Source organism: Etheostoma cragini, chromosome 10, assembly GCF_013103735.1.
Source record: "Etheostoma cragini isolate CJK2018 chromosome 10, CSU_Ecrag_1.0, whole genome shotgun sequence".
NCBI lineage: Eukaryota > Metazoa > Chordata > Actinopteri > Perciformes > Percidae > Etheostoma > Etheostoma cragini.
Genome location: NC_048416.1, coordinates 15,376,202 through 15,389,923, shown reverse-complemented (window position 1 = coordinate 15,389,923; position 13,722 = coordinate 15,376,202). Strand labels below are relative to the sequence as shown.

The 13,722-nt window shown below is 45.4% G+C and overlaps 1 protein-coding gene across 2 annotated transcripts; it reads left to right on the top strand.

The window, feature by feature from the left end:
• Positions 1–3,584: 3,584 nt before the first annotated feature.
• On the top strand, positions 3,585–13,231 carry fgf18a (fibroblast growth factor 18a). 2 transcript variants are annotated; one of them, XM_034882801.1, is made up of 5 exons: positions 3,585–5,228; positions 8,871–8,910; positions 9,034–9,211; positions 10,888–10,994; positions 11,146–13,231. In XM_034882801.1, the coding sequence occupies exons 1-5, from the start codon at positions 5,197–5,199 to the stop codon at positions 11,416–11,418; spliced, it is 630 nt and encodes a 209-aa protein (XP_034738692.1). In that variant the 5' UTR covers positions 3,585–5,196; the 3' UTR covers positions 11,419–13,231. The 2 variants fall into 2 exon arrangements, with proteins under 2 accessions (XP_034738692.1, XP_034738691.1); XM_034882800.1 differs by having other exon boundaries at positions 3,587–5,228; positions 9,031–9,211.
• Positions 13,232–13,722: the final 491 nt, after the last annotated feature.

Here is a 13,722-nt window from a genome sequence, read left to right as displayed (position 1 = left end):
AGTCTTGCAGGAGAAGGGGGCAGGCTGTGCACCACCAACATCGTCGCTAATAAAAACAATATTTTGCCTTTGTCTTCATCTCAACTATCGCACAAACGGCTCTCCGCTAATTAATTCCTGCTCTTACTTGGTTGCAGCTGTCAGTTCTCTCATCTCACAGACGCGGACAAGTGGCGAACAGGTTCTCATTTCAAAGCCCAGCACACTGTACACATTCCTTGACTTTGCATGGGCCCCCTGTCATCAAAGGGCCTTTATTAAGTGTCTCATACATTTACACATTGGGGAACAGTTTATACTTGGCTGGTGATTAACAGAGTAGGGATATTTATCCCAGAAACCGATGTTAGCCTGACATCTCAACATCTGATGTGAAGTTTAAGGCCCATGTCTGCAGGTATTAATCAAAGCCAAAAGCATCTCTCCCTGCAGAGATTCTACATATACACAGGCCTGCTTCCCCAGCCCCTCCTCCCATCTAAACATATACAACCAATACCTCATAGACACAGCTAATTGGACACAATCGACTGCACTTGACACATCTGAAAACTCCAAAGCTGTGTGTCACCAAAATGATGGATTGCCTTTATACTGTTCAAAGTTTTCACAGTGTCTTACACTTAACAGTACACAGCGGGGGGATAATGTTGCCTGTCTGCCAGCTTGAATTTGACTATATCCAAAACAAAGGATATCTAAACTTGACTCCTCACCCACACCTCTACACACACACACACAACTGTCTTAATGAGCCAACAACTGGCCCGAGGCTGAGAACGCTCCGAGCTCTGCATTAGGTTCCACTCCAGTCACCCATAACATAGAGTCCAGCACACCATGCCTCTCATCCACGATGACCTTGGGGTCAGGCCAGAATGCCCTCATATAATGAGAGTGCTGTTTGGGGATTTGTTGGGCTGTGATAGAGAAAGGGCAAGCACACGCAATGCACCCTGGGTCTTTGTCTGGATGCTGACGGTATTGACGAGCACTGATCGATGTTAATTGCTAGACAGAATGGCCATTTTGACCAGGCTCCATGGATGAAGAAGCCTATAGGCCCAATCAAAGAAAAAGAGAGAGATACAGAGTAAAAGCTGCTGGGCCCAGACCTACAGCAGCTAGGGCCCCAGAAACACACACACACACACACACACACGGCTCTCATTCACTTTAATGAGTGGAGAGAGGAGCACAAAGGCATAACGTCCATCAATGCCAAGTCTATTCAACACAACAGAGGGTAAATGCAAAAATAGGTGTCCTGGTGTGTGTCTCTTTGTGTGTTTGTGTGCACCGTGCATGCATGTGTGCATTTATGAATAATGTGTGTGGCAAAGTTGGTCTATATGAAAGTACGATTTTTTGAGTGTGGAAAAATGGAAAGGGGACATCCATGTGTTTGAAGATGTGTGTTGTGTGTGTGTGTGTGTGTGTGTGTGTGTGTGTGTGTGTGTGTGTGTGTGTCTTAGCTAGGGATCAATAGGCAGGAGCTGCAGAGGCAAAGACATGGGCAATCAATATGCTGGCTGCAAACAGAAGAAGGGACAGAGTGAGCAGATAAAAAACAGCCGGAGAGATTAAAGAGACAGATAGGGTGAACAGAAAATGAATGAGAAAGAGTGATGTGACAGAAGGAGAGAGGGAGGAAGAAAAGGCCTTGTGTGCTTAGTTAAAAATGTTACCCTAACTTAAGATAAGATAAGATACGTGAAATGTGATTTCCAAACCCAGGTAACATTTCTGCAGAAAACTCCACAGAAAGAGCAATGTATAAGTAATTTCTGAGACTTGCTGCAGGTTTGTTTAGTGAGCAACCAATCCCAGTTACAATTGAGGTATGAACAATATGTTATTATAACTATCTGTGACTCCAGATGCGAATGGGGCTCAGTTTAATTTTGTCCTTTATTTTCTTTTTGTATTACAACCACAACACATGTTCATACTGCTGAGCCAGAAACACTAAGTCTTGTTTCCCCAAAAAATCCTAGTGTAACATAAATGTGCCAGATTTACAATGGGAAGATCATCTCAGCATCAGGATCCTTTTGGAAAATCTTCTATATCTGCAAATCCACTACTACTGTTAAATCAGGCTTTTGTGTAAAGTGTGTGAATGGAGTTGAGCTCTTCTGTCTGCTTTTTCTTACTCCACTATTGTACCTAGATGTGCTGTAGTTCCTGTTCTGAACCCTTTCATCTGGGTTTAAGAGTACCAGACGGGCCTCATTCCTCATCACCAGAATGTGGTTCAAATCCCTCTCCACAACATTTGCACTTGTGTCCCTTGCAGCAGTGCGGTGAGCAGCGAAAAGCACACAGACACAGGTGCAAAGACACAGAGAGCCAGTAGTAGGAAAGAAGGCCAGAGGCTTGTCTATGGAGCATGACTGGAAAGGCATTCAACCACAGTACCCATACCCAGCCCTGCTCAACCCTGTGTGCGTGTGTGTGTGTGTGTGTGTGTGTGTGTGTGTGTGTGTGTGTGTGTGTGTGTGTGTGTGTGTGTGTGTGTGTGTGTGTGTGTGTGTGTGTGTGTGTGTGTGTGTGTGTGGAGTGTTGAAAAGAATAGGCTCCACTTGGAGCCAAGATAACTGTCCCTGGTGACTCTTTCTCTCTTTCTTTTACTCTACTCACTCTCTCTGTGCAGTGTGTGTGTGTGTGTGTGTGTGTGTGTGTGTATCTGTCTTTCTGTCTGTCTGTCTGTCTGTGAATGAAAGGTATGGCAGGAGTGTTGTGTTGGCTTGGCTGACCGTCTGCGGTTGTGAGCGGTGAGAGGGAGTTTTGGGAGCGCAAAGCGGGCGTTGCTGCCGAAATCCCTGAGAAATGTTCGTTTTGGATCCGTATCCGTGCTTACATACCGCCCTCCCGACTGTCTCTCATTCTCCGTTTCATTTCTCTCTCTTAAGGTTTAACTTAAAAGTTATGAAATGGGGAGTCAAAATACATCCCTTGAAAGCGCTGCGGCTCTGAAGGGTGTGTGAGTGCACTGCTCTCCACCCTGAGTCCGGGGCCACTGAGGCTGCAGGGGTAAGGTTATCTTCAGGGGAGATAACGGAGGGCAAGACATCCATAAGACAGATGTTCACTTGACTGAGGCAGGTGTCATTGTTTTGTGGAAATCTTTAAAAGAGAGAGAGAGCGAGAGTTGTTACCTCCTGTACATTTATTTGCTCGGAAATCCACTTTAAAATTGTACTAAAGTCGATACTGTGACACCATTCAAATTGTTTCCAATGCATTTAGGCTACTTGTTTCAGGAATTTCCACAAACAAATATAAATTGAAACAAGGCAAAATAACATAATGGGAAAATGTCCCGATTCGTGAAAATTAAAGAAACAAGTTGATTTGTATTGTAGCCTAAACCAGTTAAATTATCTCACCTCATTTGCAGATGTTTTTCACAGAACCGAACACTTGTTAAAATGAATATGTGTGCAGTGTACGTTGGGTCTGCATCGCATAGCGACTGACTAATCCCATTTTGATCCAATAAGTGTGCATGTGCGTGTGTGTGAGAGGCAAGAGAGGGGAGCGAGAGAGAGGTGGGAGGGAGTGAGGAGTGGAGGCAGGGAGGGAGGGAAGATTGATCCGCGTCTGTTAAAATCTTGTTCGGGTTTTTCTTGGAGTGAGGTTTGTGCCTGCCGACGCACCTCTCATATGCGGCCCCCTCAAGAAGAGATTTTTTATGGAAGGAAACCTTGGCATTTCTGAAAGGGAGAAGCTGCATTATACCAGTGAAGTGGATTAAAAAAAAACGCACGACTGGGTTCTTTTTGCGTTCTCTCTTGCGTGTTCTCCTCTGGTGAATGACACAGGGAGGCAAACATAAGGGTAAGGGGGACGGTGCAGGTTCTGACCTGGGAGTTTATCTGACGGTGTGATTGTGGGTAGACACATTTCCAGTGCGCACGTTTTAACTTTTATTTCTTCAGAAACTGGTGAATTCGACTCCTCTCTTGCACCGCGGAGTTCGCTTTTCTCGGAACCAGGAGACTTTTGTATTTTTTTGGTCTTCTGATAAACTGCTTAAACTTTCTACGTTTAAAAAAAATAAATAAAAAGATCGGATTGCATTTTCCCCCTTCAAACATTTTTGAGGTGATGTCATCGTGCTGTGTTTTGGCTGGTATTGTGTCGAGAGGGCGCAGGGAGAACTACTGCAGCCAGGCGTTTTCCAGCGGCTGAGGCAAGCGGTGAAGTCCGGAAAATCAGGTGCAAAGTGCGGCTGTCATTTCCTCGCTGTGTCGCGGGAGGCTGAGTCCGCCACCCAGTCACAGCTGTTCCCATCCTTTTCAGCCACCCCTCCCTCGTCTTTCTTCCCCCTTTATTATTCCATTTCCATTCAGCACTCTCCATATACCCCTCTGAACTGGACCTCTCCGGGACCTTATCACCTTCTCTGTCGGACACTGTTGGTCAGTGTTACCTGAGCCACAGACCCGTTGAGCCAGCGTGGGGGCGCAGTCATGACCGAGGCAGCCCTACATTACCCTGCGCCCGCAGAGCCCCCGTCTCCAGCTTGCCGTCTGCGCCATCAGCCAACCCAGGTAGCCCACCCCCAACAGCTCCTGACCCAGCTCTGCTGGGACTGAACCTGCCTGCTACTCCTGTCTGTGCCGCAACAAACACTCCACTTTCTGTTATCATCTCACTGACTACAGAAATTATCTTGGTGACCAGAAACTTGCTGTTGCGCTAAAACGTTACGCATTGGATTTCGCAGAAGATTACGCCTCCATCGCATCTGTCCACAGGGCCGAGCATCACTGTGAGGGTCAATAAGATCGATTGCAGTTGGTTATCTGTGACGCGTGAGCGCGCTTTCACCTGTTCCTCTCCTTGTCGAGGACGCGCAGCCTTTAAAACCCTGACCTTCCCCCTTTGCTACCCCGCCCATTCGTCTCTCCACCGGTCTGGACAGCTGTTAGAGGTTGCCCGGCGGTCACAGTGGCACAGTTACCCCGGCCTCACACCCCAAATTGCCCGCTCCCGCAAATTTACCCACACCGGGAAAACCTGGGCACGCCGCCGCCGATGCCAACGGGAGTATCCGCTGACTCTTTGACTCTGCACTACATCAAGCGGATTCAAAAAACAGAGGTGAACTCTCCGGACTTTCGGACTGGCCCAGATCGACCGAGGAGACTGTCTCTGGGACAAGTTCCATAGTGGAGGGGGGAAGCAATGTGGCCCCTTCTTTCCACGCTGACCGTATTGTAAGTCACTTTTATCACTTTATCATGTAATAATCGTATTCATCCACCCAGGCTCTATGTTTTCTATAGTTGTTTGAACTAGTTTCCTGGAAGGTCTTACTACATATGAAGATGATGGAGAGGAAGGTTGCAGTGTCTAACGATTACATCACTCCTCATCAGTCCCCATAGAAAACATGCCATGGAAAGCCCTGTTTTTATTGGCTGACAGTTCAGGGTCACTGGGTCAGAGTCAGGGCCCTGTTACTCATAAAACCTGCCATAAACATCTCCATCACCATCTGCACTTACTTCAGGGATAGCCAAGCTGGCTTAGAAAAAGGCCATTTTCCCATCGCCAAGAAAATGCTTTTTTTTTTTCTTATTGAAAATATTTCAGAAGTTGAGTCAAATAACACCGGCTTTATCTAGTGGGATAGGAAAATGATAAAATGCCAAGAGCAAATATAAGGGAGGAGGATACAGACTCAGGGGGCTTGAGTTTGCCCATTTGAGGTGTGTCTTGTTAAAAGCCAATGGATTTATTTTTCTTTCTTTGTGTCGGCTGTACTTCTCCCAGATGGCAGTCATCTCCAGATACTTCTCATTCCTCACACAACCTGGATAGGGTGTGTGCTGTTGCTGCTGGTGTCTGCCTGACTTTCTCTCTCTTCGTGTGTGTCTCCCTCACACTCTCTCCACTTACCTACCTAACTGCCTACATCTGTCTTCCTGTCTTGCCTATACCCCATTTTTCCACAGATACTTGCTCAGATAAAAAGTATGAATTAATAACTGATGAACGATGGCGTCCCTGGCAGTATCCGAGGAGGAGCAGTCTCACTGTTTAGTCTGCCGATTTTAGCTTAGGTCTTTCAAAGCCAATCGTCTTTCCATTCATTCATTTCCTTCTTACCTATCAGTTTTACCACAGCCATGTCACTTCACCCATGCTGCATGATCATACTGACAGTCTTTAGCGAGTGAAAAAAGCCAAGGGCCTTTTGCCCCAACAACCTGTTACTGCTCTTCTCATAAAGCCACAGATCCATTATGAGGCCCTCTGCTTCACTAACCATTGCTCGCCTATTACTGCTGATACATGCACCACTCACACACCCACTAGCCTAACCACTATTTGTTACAGAGGCCCACTGCTGAACATCTAAAACTCCTGCACCATGCTGAAGCCCACTTCTCCAGAGTTGGCCTACCACGCTAACCACTGCTACATACAGCTGAAACCACCGCTCTATGCTGAGTCCCACCAGGCCGACCGCTCTCGCTCCATGTTGCTGCCCAGTCCTCATTGCTGAGGCCTGCTAGTCTAACCACAGCCTCCATATGGTAGATCTGCTGGGACGCAGGTTTATGATGTCAGACCCTTGCTTGTTTTGGCAGCCTGCCAACGCGCACCGGGCTTTCCCTCTCTCCATACCTCCTTCTGTATTTACTCTCCCCAACTTTTACTCAGCGCTCTTTTATTTTCTCGTTTTCTCATCCCTCCCCCACCCCCGGCTGATCCTGTCTCCCTCTTCCTCTCCTTCTCTTTCTCTCTGTGGCTGGCATAATATGGAGTGTCTGTGGCTTTTGTGGGAGTGGGGGAATCCAGTGCGAGGCACTTTTCCTGCAGTGTCCTCGGTGGCAGTGCAGCCGTGGTGTTTTAACAGCTGAGAGTCCTCACAATGCACAGGCGCTCAGGTTTTTTTGTCTGCACTGGCAAAATGTGGGGGCCAACTCTCTACTGCATAGCCCAGGGTATGTGCACCTAGACTCAGGGGCCAACACACCAGCTATGGGAAAGAAATGCTGAGAAACACAAGGGAAGGAACAATATCTGTATGTACATGTATATTCATGTGTTAGTCAGGAGGCAGTGACATGTGTTACGATGTGCATGAGTTGAAAGCCCCCTCCTCTTTAATTCCCATATTTATCTTTTTGTCTACTTCTCACGCCAGACCACACTCTGTGGTTACACTACTGACTCTTATTTTGCTACTTTTCTCCTCTTTCCTTCAAGATGTAACCTTCGTCTTTTTTCACCCTCTCCTTGTCACATCTGTGCATCTTCTTTCAGATTTTATCTGTCACCTTTCTCATTATCTGTCAGTCTTTCCTTGCTTCATTTTCACATTACATGTCATGTAACACTTTTATCCAAACTGATTTACTTTGTGATTACTATATATAGAGGTCGCACGCCTCTGAATCAACTATGAATTAAGTGTCTTGCTCAGGGACACATTGGTTAATGTATTGCAGTGGCAATCGAACCCAGATCTCCCACACCAAAGGCATGTGTCATATCCACTTCACCATCACCACCACCATCTCCCCTGTATTTAATCTTACATCACTTAACTTCTCCCTATCCCTTTGTGTACCTTTCAGTTTACCCGTCTCTCTCCTCACTATCTCCCTCTCTCAGAAGCGCATATGTCTTTCCTTTGGCCCAGCTGTCAGCTGCCTGCTCCTCCTGTACACACACATACACGCTGCGCACATCGGCACATCTGTGTGCATGCCCATGACAGTATGGAGGAGTCACCCCACTAACCCCAAACATAAAGGAAGATAGGAGGCAGGGAACGATAGGAGAAAGGTAGAGTGGACAGAGATACCGAGAGGGAGAGATAAGGTAGGGAAGAGATAAGGAGGACAACGCATTAGAGAAAAAGAGTGGAGTAGAGAGAGAAGAGGCATGCAGAGAGATAGCACAAGATGAGGTGGGGAAAGACAAAATTCGTAGAATTGCTTTTCAGCCCACACACTTGGTTCTGAACTTCATCATGTCTGCAGTCACTAATTCAGAACAGTTCAAGGACTTCCAGAGTTGATTTTGCGCAACACTATCACTCCCTTACTAAAGATGTGAATAACATTTGATACATCCAAGGTCTACACTTCAATTAAGCAATGTGATAAAGTGAGACAAATTTAAAAACTGTAACCAGCTGTTTAAATCATAAATGTCCAGATCAGATGGATGAGTAAGTAATAAGAAATAAAACACATTTTGTATTTTAATAGGGAAAACACATACTAAGGCTGCACGCTACATCCCCACCATTACTCCCCACCAATTGATTCCTCCATAAATAATTTTTCTACACATTTTGGAAGCTTGTGTTCTCACTTATTCATAGCATCTCTAAATGTAACCACAGTCCGTCACTCTCCAAAGCCACATCACAGTGGAGTGTACACCTGTAGTCCAGCCCAGCTGTCTACATAGACAGAGCAGCCAAATGAGCCAGCCCAGTCCCTTAGATGTCTAAACCAAAACATGTTCTACTTGTCTCAGCATGTTTGCCATTTCGCCACGGTCCAATCAGGTCATTTAGAGGCCAGATTTTGGTGTGGCGAAAGTCATGAACGGGTCAAAAAATGGGTTTGGACAGAAGGCTGGTAGCGTAACGACAAACACTGTTCTGGGTGTTTTCTGTCTGCCGATGCTTGGACATCTGCCTGTCTGTATGTCATGTCTCTGTGCCAGCCACACACCCAGCAGTGTGAGTAATCACCCAATAAGGAAAAGAAATGTTGAACAGAAAGAACGGCAGAGAAGAAAGAGATGGAAATGATGGTGTCACGCATAACTCTTCCAACATTCAATGTGGCTTACAAATTTCTAAACTCATCTGTTTCGACTTTTTCCAGATGTATCCAGATGTTGCTGGTGATGTGCAATCCATTACAGGTAAGATTCATGAAAGTCCTACATGAGCAATTGTACATTATAAAGAACAAATTGTATAATGGCAGTACGTGCAGTTCATTAAGCTTGATCATAACTATGGGTGTGTGTCTGTTCTCTCAGCAGGTACTTGGTGTGGATGGGGTCAACTTCAGTGTGCATGTGGAGAACCAGACGCAGGTCAGAGACACCATGAGTCGGAGACACCACCGGGTCTACCAGCTCTACAGCCGTACCAGCGGAAAACACGTCCAGGTGCTAGGGCGCAAAATCAGCGCTCGAGGAGAAGATGGAGACAAATTTGGTAAGACACACAGTAGAACACAGGCAAACCCTTTGGTATATGTGAGTGTATGCACAGTTAGATTCTTTCTTGCACACACATGCACAGTCACACAGACTAACGGCTGCAAGTACAAAGACTTGAAGGTTGACCGAGTGCATGCATGAATAGATACAGAATGCAACTGTGCAGGCACACTCACAAAAGCACACACACATGCCTCCCCAGGCTTTGGCAGAGGGGCAGTGGAGCTTGTCTTGGGAGTACAAAGACCTCATCGACTGGCTGCTGACTCAATGATTCACAAGAGAGCAAAAGAATGGAGAGAGAGAGAGAGAGAGAGAGAGAGAGAGAGAGGTGGTTAGTGAAGGTGTTAGTGAAAAAAAAGTGTGAGTTAGCGGGTGAAGCCTGGCAGGTAGAGTGTCGGACAGAGTGTTAGAAACTCATCTCCTTCATCGATCCCTTCATTGATTTCTCATCCTTACTGTTGTCTCCTCTGGATTTAAAACAGCAAGCCTCTTCTCCCTAGCTCCCTAGCTCCCTCCCTCCATCCTCCCTCTGTCCATCCCCCACTCCCTCATCCTCTCCACCTTTCTCCATTTGTAATGATGTCTAACCCATTCTTAAACCCCACACAGAATCAATGGGCAGAAGAAAGCAAAGCAATAAAGCAAGAGTTCATATTTCTGCATGCGCTCCAACCGTGGCTCATATTGCACATCCCCGTCGATTCACAAACATGTCAAGTTGCTAACCTGCCACTTCAAACCATAGATGGGACCATAGATGCACAAGCCTGTCTGTTTATTGACAAACACCACTATTATAGGGCCTACGGAACAATCCATCCAAAACTGACCAACAATGGCGATGAGATATTACACAGGGGAACCAAGTGCAAGAGAGAAGAAATAAAGCAAAGAAGAGGCGGGTGCATGAAGGTATAAACATGAAGCAAAAGAGCAAAAGGGAGACAAGAGAAGAGTTGGGGGAAGAGAGCGGAAGAGGGCAAGAGGGAGGGAGGTATTGATTTCTCTTGACCCCTTTGTTGACTAAGGTCATGTAGGAACCATTTTAGGAATTTATTTTTAAACAGGCACAAGCACTCTCTGAACATGTGTAGTTGGTGAAGCGGTATTGCCTGGAAGGATGAACATGCATGCACCTGCACACACAAATACACATAGGTGCACACGCATGTGCACTTACCTTTAAACAACAGTATCGCAGACACTCAGTCTGAGTGTTCTCCCGTTGCTCTCAGCCCACCATGCTCCGTCTACTCTTGGCTGTTATCTTTTTTATGAGGCCCATTTGTGGTCAGCAGCCTTACATCCATGTGTGTGACCAGGCTTATCTGACAACCATCTGTCCAGCCAGAGACATTTACATCAGCCTGTGATTTATCAGCACATTTAACAGCAACTACGAATCCTAAAACTGATTTAATGTGAATGCCTTATCTGGATTTAAAAACCCAAATCTTATTTATTGGTGGCTGGTAATCTGTGCAAGTAGTGCCAAGCTACTTGGCCATGGGCCTGTTTGTGTAAGCTTGAATGCTGTCTAATTCCTTCCTCTGATTTTTGTATGATACACCTAATAAAACTGTGAAATCTTGCAAACACAACAAACTTTCTTTCTCTATTGCCTGCGGCTCTAATGTCTGTCTGTCCCTCTGTCTGTCCCTTCACAAGCCCAGCTCGTAGTGGAGGCCGATACCTTTGGTAGCCAGGTGAGAATCAGGGGCAAAGAAACCAATTTCTACCTGTGCATGAACCGCAGAGGCAAGCTGGTAGGAAAGGTAAGACTTCTTTCGTTTATCAACATTATCAAAAATCTGATTATCTTACAGTTTTCTGACCAGCCTCTCTTTGTTTCTCCCTGTATGTGTGTGTGCTTGCGTGTGTTCGTGTGTGTTTTTGTGTGTGTTTGTGGTTAATCTGCTTTCTCAGAAGGCCAGTAATCGAAGTGATGACTGCGTCTTTGTTGAAAAGGTTCTGGAAAACCACTACACAGCTCTGATGTCAGCGCGCTACACAGGCTGGTATGTGGGCTTCACTAAAAGAGGGCGTCCTCGCCGTGGGCCCCACACTCTCCCCAACCAGCAGGACGTACACTTCATGAAGCGCTTCCCGCCTGGGGAACAGCCCGACCTCACCACCCCCTTTCGCTTCACCACCGTCAGCAAGCGGGGCAAGCGTGTGCGTGCTACTGGGCCCCGCTAGCAGTGGCTAATGCTAGCACCCGCTGTCTTGTCTTCTAAAGCCTTTACCAGAGCCTGCCAATGGATAACCCAATCATCTCCTCTGTCACACACGACTGAACACCTCCCTTCGTCGGGACAAACATTGACCAGAAACTTGATGAATCATTCATGGGGTTTAGCTTTACAACTACTAATTTGCCACTAGTTAGTGATCATTCCTCTCAATTTTAGTTCCCCTACTGGACTAACTGGACCATTACTGGACTGGTCCATCGCTGGACGCTCTATGGACCTGGTCTGCTTCCCTTCATAGGCCAGAAGAACTGACAGGGAAGCTGAAGGGCAGCCAGAGTCACAGGCTCTACGAAGGCCTTTATTCCACAACCACAAAAACCACAAGGCCTTCATGTCTCCTTTTCTCAACCAGCTGGACAATGTCAAGTATGGGATTACAGCTGGACCATACAGAGAGAGAACAAGACTGGGGAAGACTGACTGAACAAGATAGTGGGTGCTTAGCCTACGGATAAAGGGAAAAAAGGAAGAAGAAGACAGGAAAATGGTAGAGTGGACAAAGGGATTGAGTGATCTGCACAGATCAAAAGGACCAATAATGGACTGTTGACATGTGACACACTTATTTTTGTCTCACTGCTAAATTGGTGTGAACCTGTGAGACTGTTGGATGAATGGATGACGTAACGATGCATGAGGGAATGATCGAGCAAGTGACTTACTGAATAAACATATGTTTGTAAGAACAAGAAGACAACCAAATGTATGTAAGAGTTGATGTGTGTGTGTGTGTTTGTGTGTGTGTGTGTGAGCGAGTGAGTGCACCAACAACCATGAGTGAAGCTGGATCATGAGGGACTCCGAAAAGGGACCATCCAGTCCTGAATGAACCTGTGACACCTCACCGCAGGGACTGAAGCTTTAGGAACTGGAATGTAAAAAAAAACAAGCTGCACCAAAAACAGCCAGCCAATCACAGCAAACCAAAACAACGATTGACCAAAGACAACCCCCCCCCCACTCCCCCCCAGGACACTCTCAACTTAAAGGTGCAGAAGATGACAAGCGCAGGGGCGAGGATGGCGGGGAGGGTGCCTTGTCTATTAGCATTGCTATAGAAACGACCCAGGGGATGCTCCTGTGCGATACCGTGGATACAGAATGCTGCTACCAGGACATTCAGTGGAACAAACCAAAGTCTCATGCATACACACAGGGGAAAAATATTAAAGGGAACAATTTATTGAAAGTTATATATATTATATATATAAAAGAAGACAGAAACCCTAAATAAGCAATCTTACTATGATGGTTATTATAATTATTACGATAAAATTATTTCATTTATTTATTTCAGCTCTGTGTGCAGCAGTCTTTCTCGACTCAGTAAACCTTACAGAAACATTTCCTGTGTCTCCCAGCATCTTTAAACTGCTTCTCCACCTGCTCTATTTTCTGTCAAGGAATATGTTGTAGAAAGAGATTCTAGTTCGTGACGTTGTGGGCTGGCTTTTTTGCTCAATTAGTTGATCAACAAAAAATAACTGGAAACTATTTTGATAATTAATAATTGTAATAGGCATGTATCAAGAAAAAAAGCCCAACATTTGCTTGTTCCAGCCACTGTAATATGAGTGTTTGATGGTATTCTCTGTTTTGTCACACTCTAAATGGAATATCTTTGGGTTTTAGACTGTTGGTTAAACAAAACAAGCCAACTGAAGCAATTTCTTTGGGATTGAAGAAATTGTGATACGCATTAGAGTTGGGCATTATGATGATATGTACCATGATGCAATATACATTTGTCAACCATCCGAGATTGTGCCATACTGTTTATACCAAGATTTCTATCCCTTTAATATATTTGGTTGAATTAAACCATTGCAGGGATACTGTATGGCAATATTGGGTTTGCAAGAGTTTTGCATCACTGTACCTTACTTTTTCAGGTATGTAATTCGCTGGATTAACCAAACACAAACATGGCCCTCTTGGTACTTTATCCATAAAAAACGTCACATTTGAATTTACAGAACATGTACCAAATCACGATATGTATCAATATTGTGATATTGAATTACTTTTACTGTGATGGATTTTATCTAATAGGCCTTTTCACTTGTATACTTTATGTAGTTGCTGCCCTGGCTGGCTTTAAAATGATTAGAAAGCTACATAACTAGTAATCTCTGAGCAAGAATCAAGGCCCAATAGGTGTCACTGCAAAACTATTCAGCATTTACCACAACAATTCCTCTTACCAACTGGGAAAAGTTTCTAGATTACTTTAGCCAGCAGACTTCTT

Bases quoted from the DNA above. Each gene is read 5' to 3' on its own strand.
- fgf18a (XM_034882800.1), top strand. From the start codon at position 5,197: ATGTGGCCCCTTCTTTCCACGCTGACCGTATT. The intron at 8,911-9,030 runs GTAAGATTCATG...CTGTTCTCTCAG, and splicing joins TGATGTGCAATCCATTACAG to CAGGTACTTGGTGTGGATGG. The intron at 9,212-10,887 runs GTAAGACACACA...TCCCTTCACAAG, and splicing joins AGAAGATGGAGACAAATTTG to CCCAGCTCGTAGTGGAGGCC.